General features: G+C 41.7%; 1 protein-coding gene across 1 annotated transcript; it reads right to left on the minus strand.

Moving 5' to 3' along the window:
• Positions 1 to 1397: 1397 nt before the first annotated feature.
• Positions 1398 to 9479, minus strand: SFRP4 (secreted frizzled-related protein 4; the record flags this gene model as incomplete). Its single annotated transcript, XM_009871082.1, has 5 exons — positions 1398 to 1586; positions 3832 to 3895; positions 6753 to 6951; positions 9229 to 9294; positions 9392 to 9479. Coding segments are annotated over 5 exons (606 nt in total), but the record flags the coding sequence as incomplete, so codon positions are not given.
• Between the last annotated feature and the right edge of the window lie 9 nt (positions 9480 to 9488).

Below are 9488 nucleotides of genomic sequence, written 5' to 3' on the forward strand. Positions count from 1 at the left end.
ACCATTCCTGAAGGGGCTTAAAAGCCATGTAGATGTGGTGCTCAGGGACACAGGTTAGTGCTGGACCTGGCAGTGCTGAGTTAATGGTTGGACTCGATCTTTTTTCCAACCTGAACAGTTCCATGATTCAATGTGTTAACAGAAATCGGACTGTGTTAGCCCTACTGCCTCATCCAAGTACAGGCTGGGAGAAGTAGCATAAATGCCATCTTGGAGTTATGACAATTAGATTTATATCACCCTTCCTATTTTAATACCTGACATGGGAAATTTTAAGCCAGTAAAACTTAGTATGTAAATAAAAGCATCTGCTTTGTGACCCTTCGCAAGGTAAGTATTACCTTCTGATCAGCAGACAGGCAGTTGTTTTGAGAAGTTCATGAATAGGCACAGCCTTACTTCTAAAGTTGTTTTATTTGGTATCAGAGAAAGATTTAGAAATAAGGTGTCAAATGATTAAAAAAATATTATCCAAATGAACACTGAGCCACATGAAGCCCTATCTAAATACTGTACAGTGGCTGTCAGTTACATTTAGAATAATGTTTCCATTCCAGTTTTCATAACAAAGCTATATTACAGCAAACAAGTGTTACTTTTGAGAATTCTACATATCTGCTTAACTTTAATATGTCCTTTTAAAAAATACTGATTTTTTTTTAATTATATGCTTAATATATTGGAAATTATAACAACAGAAGCCAGCCTGAAGTACAACTAAAAAAATTACATGTCTGCTTTCAATACATTTTTGCAACGCAAACCCCGGAGATAAAATACTAACCCTGTAAGCCTATTTTTTTGGGCACATGCATAAGAAACAATCACATAACGTGTACCCAGATTCTTACTGGTACTGCTCTGAACAAGGGCTGTGATTCCAAACAGCAGCTGTGATTCAGCTCCAGCAGCTGCCTGAGATGTCTACCAGAGGTGACCAACCTTCTGCTGCTCCTCAGCTGCCGTGGCTCTCGGCTCACAGATTCACTCGCCAACTCCCACCCCTGTGCGCTTTCTGAGGAGAGAAGAGATGTCCCACGCAGGTCTCCAACCCTCGGCAGGGAAGCAGGGCAGGCAACCAGCGCCTAAGGAGTTTTAAACCTCCAGCAGCTGAGGCTAGATCTATCTAGAGTTGCAAATTGGAGCCTTACGATGAAGTTCAGTCAGCTCGAACGTGCCTACTATGCATTAGGGCAAACCTATGCTCTACGGCTTGCAGTGGCTTGAAAGGAGAAGCAACCCGATTAAAGTGCAGCAAAAAATGTCTGTGTAGAAATTGCTGTGAGTTTTGAAGTTGATGAGTTCTGGATTAACAAAACATGCCCACCAAGCCAGATCATGACCTCCCCCCCTCCCTGTTGTGCAGGAAAAGTCTTTCCTTTTTGGAGATTTCATGCTCATACTTTTTTGGGGTTGATTTCTTTCTGGCCATTTCTTGGTTTAGTGGCCTTCTTAGGGCCACTGACCAGCGGGTTGGTGGTCTTGGCTGGTGGTTTTGGGGGTCCGCTCCGACCACTGCGTCCTGCATTCTGGTTCTTACTGCGGGCCGTTCGCAACTTTTGCTCTTGCAGTCTCTGTTCCCACCTCTGTGGAAATGCAGAAGACAGAGACTGAGTTAGGGAAGGACATAACCATAAATAAATGCCTTAAAGCTCTCCTGAACCACTGATACTTGTACCACTCTTCTGCTTTATCCTGCAGGACCAACGACATCAACATGTTACAGCTTTTTGCAGGGGGAATCTGTCACATGTTCTTGGGTCAGGGAATTTCCACGATAGAAATGGCAACGGTACATCTCATCTGCGTGCTGCACGTGAGCAAAATTCAGGTGAGCTGGCACCATTCCATCAAAAAGATAGGGCCTGCACAGCGGGACACCTTTGCAAACGTCATCTTTGCTGTCTTACCCAAAGCGCTTCTTGACTTCTCCTCAGAAAAGTCTGCAGAAAGCTGGGAATCCTTTCACGATATATATTTAAACACATGACTACAAGGGAAGGTGGTATTTACTTTCTGGTTATGCTTGTCCCTGGGATGTAGAGGACTGGCCATGAAAGAGCTTATGTTACGGACAGACAACGGAGATGACCACTGAAATCACAGTTGTTTAGAGTTGCAATGGGAGACCTGTAAATAATGTACCTGCAGCTTCATTCAGCATATTTTGAAAAGTTATTAAACCACCAAAGGGAACAGCTGCCAGGTTTCCAAACCCAAAAGTGCAGCAGTTAGAAAACAGGCTTTTACGGTGAGGTTAAGTGGTCCAAATGATGGAAAGACCCACAACACTGCAGCAGAGAGTGCAGCCTTTTCTCTCTGGGAAGAGAAATACTTATTTTAAGGAAAGCAAGGCAGACAGTAGAACCCAGGAAGGGTCTCACCTCTCTCCTCTACTAATGAGCTTTCTCTTCTGAAACTCCCAAAGGCCAGTGATCAGAGCAAGAGGAGTGCTCTCCAGCTTTCCTATCTAGTATCTCTGCACTGACCCTGTTGCAACACAGGCTCTTGTCCTGGCTAGAGAAGAGAGCAGCCATGCTGTGGTTATGTTAATAGCTGTCTTCTGCAGCCCACAGACAGTTTCAAACATTCATTTTAAGTGGTAACTGAAGATAAAAGTTGGATGCAAATATTCAGAGATGAGGGATGGGCATTAAAATGAAGCCCCCGTGATACCTAGCTCCATACTGGCTATCTTAGTGTAGTCAAGGTCATTACATGCATCTTTACAAAACAAAAGCTACCAGCACGCATTTAGACGTGTCTCACTCAAACATGTTTAAATGAGGATTTAATTTATGAAACTATTAATATCAGAGGGAATGATACATGCTTCAGGAAGTATTTTGTTTGGCAGTCATGCATCTGTTTGACAGCCTGGAAATGAATGTCCAGACAGATTTCAAGGCACAATTAGAAATGACAAAACAACGCGAGGAGGCCACTAAAACACACTGTGTGCCACTAAGTTAACAGCTCAGGGATTTCAAGAGTCCGAGTCATATGTCAGTATACTGATGGATAAAGGCATCTTTTTTAACTCATCTCTCAATTGCCAAACAGTTCATAATAAACCAAAACAAACCCACACAACTATGTCCTTAATGCTCTGAAATGTTTTCTGAATTCCAGAAACAACTTTCTTCCATCTCTAACAGTGGGAGGAAGACTCAGATCCACCCTTTCTTTTCCATTAGAAAGAGGAGTGTACAAGCAGGGAGTGATAGCAAATACTATCCTGAAGTCCCCAAAAGCAGGGACATCTGCTGCTCCTGCCTCCCAGGTCTCTATAGCATAGATTTTTCCATTCAATTATCCCTGAAACCAGAGAAACTGCCCAATACTTTGAGTGGGTGTTTAGTGGGAAGTAGCTGGTGAGAAGTCTGGGTCTCCAGCTTGCAATCTTTAACGCAGCAAAAAATCATTTATCCAGTGCAGTGGACTTTAACTTCCTTCCTTACGTAATGTGGACTATATGCTCATCTGCATATCCCCTATCTGACAGATACTTGTCTTAATAGTGATATGGAAGAAATTCCTAGAGTCATTATTGTGCTAAGCAATTTGCGTGTTCATGCAAAGATCATGCAACCATCCTATTTAGGGACAGTTTGCAGATAAAAATAAAATCTCCAAGATCCTAAAATGCAAGACTAAAACTTTCATTTACACTTGTATGGAATTGATACGAAAATACTGAAGTGAAAATAACAATACCCAAAAGTGTTATGGATATCTGAAAGTCAAGGGAGTTATTCAGTGCTGAAGTAGAACAAAGGTGTTTAACATTTTATCAAGAGTAGCAGCATTTGTTTCTTTGATTGTATTTACCTTAAATCTTTTGTTTAGCTGATCCTTCCATTTTTCAACTAGACATCCATCAAGAAGCATCAACCTGAAAATTGAGAAATAAACACAAACTAGAGATTGTTCTGATTTTGATTCCTGAGATATTCTTCCAGAACATAAAACACAGACTGAGGCTGAAATGCACCAGCAGGTACTGATACTGACCATTTCTGTGTATGGGACGATAGGCAGAAAAATATTTTTCTCCATCCCGAAATGCTTTCTAATGGATCTCTGCATGTTTATACTGATACTTTATAAAAATCTATTTTAACCTTTTCAAAAGAAATTGGATTTTGCAGCCAAAACTGCAGTGCATGGGCAGTACTGAGAAAACTTCTAGAGCCCTTTATCCTCACCTGCAGCTGGGAGAAATTGCCCTGTCTCCATCGCTGTTAAAAAGCGATGAGTTGGATAACATCCCATGAAACTACCTTAATGTATATGTGTAACTATATATATATGTATATGTATATATTTTTACCTGGGTTTACCATATATTTTTACTTCATTATATGTTTATGTGCAGAAGAGTAAACTAATGAATTTTACTTCTGAATTTAAAAAAAAAAAAAGTGTTTCACATGCTCCAGTTAATACAGCTCAGCTGTCAAATGGTAACACATTATCTGATCACTTACAATCATCTCCATTTCTACCTATAAATACATAAGGATGGGTATTAGGTACTTCTACACCTAACTACTTAACAAGTGCTTTAAAGTCAATCTGGAAGATGTATGGGCAGTGATGCTTGCCCACCAATGAAGTCTGGCTAGCCCCTGTATGAAAAGACTGAGTTGAGGTGTTATGAAATGAACCAAAAATGTAAATATTAAACACATATGCATTGAACAGCTTCTAAAAGCACTTATTCTAAAGTTGACTGATGGCACACCTTTTAAGTTCCAATCCTGAAATAACTATTTTGTAGCACAGGTATGCTGGAATTTCTGTATCCCCTCTACTGCTAGTTATGTAACTATTTATATTTTTTCTTTCTTTTGGAGGTTTTCTTGGTTGTTTGGGGTTTTTTAAAGATATTGGACCTTAATATGACCTAACATCATTTTCCTAATTCTAGAAGGTTTTACTTAGGCATCAGCATTGTCTGGAGACACCAAAAGGAGAGATTAGAGAATGAACATCCAGGATTGAAACTAAGGCCCCATTGTGATGAATGAAAGCCCAACACTGGGTACACCTGGTGCAGCTTCTGCTCAAGTCAAATTACAGAGCGAGGCCCTAACCCTAGCCAAGGGCAGTAGCTGTTTTGCCTTTGACTTCAGTAGAGATAGAGCTTCAACCCATTTTGCTCTCTGGCATTTTAAAAAGCTGCTGTAACTCAAAACCTCCTGTTTGCATGCCACTGAGTTCAACAGGAAACACATATAATAATTAATGTTTCTTTTTCAAATCCATCCTAGTACACTATACAAAATTAAAAACCTCAGTGACCTTTAAAAAACATCACAAAGTATTTAGCAAAGCGCATTTTTTTTCCATAGTAATGGAGAAGCAGATTGCTTTTGAAATCTCCCCTTCCTGACAGCCTCTCGAGGTACCTCTCCAGCCCAGAGCTCCTCGATTTCAGTTTTGGTCTATGTGACTCAGAGCATGTATCCTTAAAATGCTTAACATGAGTAGAAGACTCTAAATTAATCTTTGTGAAATATTGTCAGACCTGGAGGGGCAAGGTGCTGTGTAATAATAAAATACTGTACCTGTTAGCTCACAACCAGAAAAAGTTAAGGTAATATGGTACCAGATGACAACTTTCAGAAACGCCTAATATATCTAAATATATATATATATGTATCTCTAATATATAACGCCTAATACATCTAAAATACCAACATGAAACTCACTGGAAATATGGATATGGCCCATCAAGGGCTGCACTTGGATGTCCCATGATCATTACAAGTGTGTGTGATTAACAGTCACATCACCATATGCAAAACCAGCCTGAATGTTTTCAGAACAGCCTTACCTCTGCCCCGTAGCACACAGGCACACATACCTACCATGCCACAACCTCTCCTGTTGCTACTGGTACCCTTGGGGTGCTAACGGGGACGTTCTGCCTCAAGAAACTCAGAGAGAAAAGGGAGCTGTGATTCACCATACCCTCCAGACCAGCATGCTGGATCTCCTTCCATGCTTGGGGCTAGGCTGACTGCCACAGGAAAGGTCTGGGAAATGTTAATTTTGGTTTTTGTTGCTTTTTTTTTAATCATATGGCAGGACTGGCAAGCTGCTCTGAGAGTATTTACTTTTCATCTGCCATCCGGGAGCTGGAGCTCTGATGCCTGCAGCTTTGTTTGGCTGGTCCCAGTACGGCTGTGGGATCAGAAACATCTCGCTGATGGCACCCATCCCAGGTATGGAAAGCCTGGCAGAGAAGGCCTGGCTGTGTCTCCAGCTTCTCCATGGCCAGGAGATGTGTATCATCTGCCCTGAGGTTGGTGAGGCAGAACCATGTGGTCCTGCCAACAAGGACTACTGTCCACAAGCCACTGTGGGGCTTGTAGCACATGAAGCAGCTGATCCCTACAGGAAACAGTCCTGGAAAAACACCCCTGAACAGCTGGAGATGCCTGAACTGCTGCACTGCATTAAGTGATATAGTGACAGCACCTAATGACACCAGAGTTTATGCTCCACAGATGAGCCATGTTTGTAAACATTGCATCATGGCGCAGAGCTGCGATGCACTAAATGGAAAAATTTGATTTTGAAGGTAATTGAAAGATGTAGGTGGCCATGTGAGTTATCCGAAGAAAAAAAACTATCAGCAGTGTAATATTAACCATAACTCACAAAACAGCTTTGCTGGTCTACCTTCTTGCCTCTCACCTCTATCTAGGACACTTTTTCTGCACCTCATCGCCAGGACTCACCTGGATCGCCACTCGTAGCACATGATGAGAACGTCCTGCTTGGGCTGAAGAGGTGGACACTGGCAGGAAGAATTTGTAAGGAGAGGCACTTGAGACAGAGGAATTGGCGTTGAAGACTTAAGTATGTCTCTGACTTCAACTACAGTTGTTATCTCGTTGCAGTTCCCTCTTTCTACGCTTTTTACTTTAGCGTGAATGACTGCAATTAGAAAAAACAGAGGTGTGAGAACGACAAACAGAAATTTCAACGCATCTCAAAATTAAATGAAACCCATTAAACTGAAAGCTATTGGTTTGGCTGTGAAACTGGAACTACTTCTTCATGTGTGGGTGTGTACAGTGGCTTAGAATAACAGAAGCCTGATGCCGATTTGGTTTTCAGTAGGACTGTTGACAACTGTGAAATTAAACATGTGCTTAAATCTTTGCCAGATCAGGCCAAGCGATCTCGCCTGGAATCACACACAAACGGCTCCTTTGACTCAGACTTCAACAACCCCTCATGTAAATCAGACCTGTTTGAGAGCCACATATGGCTATTTCCAATTAAGTAATGAATAATTTACCTCACAGACAGTTAGTGTGAGTTCAGTCTTTGCAATAAAAAAATCATTTCCCTGCAGGTTGCATCCAGGAACTAAAGTCTTCTCTTAAAGAAGGGAAGGTTTGAAACAAATAGTCAAAAAAAACGAAGAGGCATAGGATCATTGTGATTCCAGGACATGATCAAGAGCCTTCAGAAGGATCTACAAATGCTCAGAATAAACTTCACATATAGAAAACAGGAGACCAGCAATATTAATGCAGTCTGCGTTTTATGTGCTAACTTTATCAGGGCATGTATAACAGCCACAAAAGAGCTGGTGTTTTTCAGTTCTGGAGACTCACAATACACTTTCAAGTCTGACTGAAACAAAGTTTTGACCAACTAGAAATACACTATGCCTGTAAACATGATTTTAAAGGATTCTAGGAAAAAAACAGATTTTATTTACAACTTGTTCTGCCTTGTCTCTTGATTCATTTTCCATATGAACATGTCTCTTTATTTCAGAGGAGATCGAATACAAATCTACCTCTCAAAAACAAAATCTTGATTTCACAAATTCAATTGATTTAAATTTTGGACTCTGAACTACAGTTTTTATTCAAGCAACACCCCCACTCATCTGGGATGAGAATTTGTATGGCTAACACCTATATTTCATCTTGAAATAGTCATTTTATAGCGCTGGTTTTTCATATATTTCAGACAACTGTGGAAGTTCACTGTCCCACCTGAACATATCACTATGTTGTCCTGAGATGGATTAAGGAACTATATAAAAAGATTATAGGACATAAATGCACCAAAATGCCATGACAAAAAAAAAAAAAAGTGTACAATTACGTAAGTTAGATGTTCAGCTTGACTATTCCCACAAAAGTGGGCTTTGGAATTTTTTTTCCCTGTGCCAACAAAGAAGCAAGTAACTAGAAACTTACTTTCATTGCATAAGACAAATAGGAATTGACTGGATATAATAATTCCATTGCATAAGAACTAAATACAGCCCTTGAGGAAACAAGTGTCATCTGAGAAAAAGCCCGTGAAATGCAAAAGACCATGATACTGTATGTTAAAATCATAGTTAATAGGGGGCTTCTATTAACATTACAGACATTTCATCTGGTAATTGTCTAATCTTAGAGGTCTTACTGACTCCTAGGGTGGAGGAGAGCCAAGGAAGAAGAGGGATGAAGGGGTAAATGCTTGTATTCTTAGTATGTCATGCAATTTATGACAAAACTATTGGCCAGCTCCTTGCCTGGATGGTGCAAACTGTCATTGAATTCAGTTAATCTCTGACAATTCTGCACCAAACAGAACTCTGGCTAGTAAGCAAAATAGCTGAATTTCTAATAACTTTTTACCTTTCTTCAACTTCGTTGGCATTTACAACTTTTATTTTAGGTGATAAACCTCTGTTTATTCCACATGCTGGATGAAAACAGGAGCTGGCCAGAGCAGCTTGTGTGGTCACGCTCACAGCAGATGAAAACGGCTTGTACTAGAGTGACCCCTCCAGAAGCAAGCATCCTTTCTGCAGAGCAACTTGATCCTAGCACATGTCTACCAATGCTTCACCACTTTCCTCAGCCACATGCCGTCACCTGTACCATCGCTACATCACTGCCACCGCCCACATGAGGTTTGGAAGAGGACGGGGTTAGGTGTCCTCGGGCAAAAAACCCACTTGGAAAAGCCACCGTGGAGCAGCATCCTCACCCCGCGCTCGTTGGTGTGAGTGCAGCACCCACACGAAGCTGCCTAATTCACGGAGGGAGTCACATACACTCACAGAATCATAGATTACCGGGTTGGAAGGGACCTCAAGGATCATCCAACCCTTTAAGGTAAAGAGACATAGTTTAAATGAGGGGTGGGTCGGGTGAAGTGAAGCATCCCCTCCCCCACCTCTCGCCGTGCACTTACTGTAGCTGTAGTTCTTGGCCAGGTATGTGGACAGCGTAGGCTTTGTCTTTTTGCACCTGCACCGATCTTCAAGGGAAGAGAAGAGCAAATGGTTGAGGGGTGTCAGAGGGGATGCCTGGCTCCGAGGAGGGGGAGGCCGTGGGGGGGTGTTCCCGAACCTCACCCTGGCCGCGGCTCTTGCAGTCGAGCTCCGCGGGGACTCTCTCTGGCACCGGCACGCCCTGCGTGAAGTCCGTCCACTTCACATCTGAAAACAGAGG

Source organism: Apaloderma vittatum, unplaced genomic scaffold, assembly GCF_000703405.1.
Source record: "Apaloderma vittatum isolate BGI_N311 unplaced genomic scaffold, ASM70340v1 Scaffold35186, whole genome shotgun sequence".
In the NCBI taxonomy this organism is placed as follows: Eukaryota; Metazoa; Chordata; class Aves; order Trogoniformes; family Trogonidae; genus Apaloderma; species Apaloderma vittatum.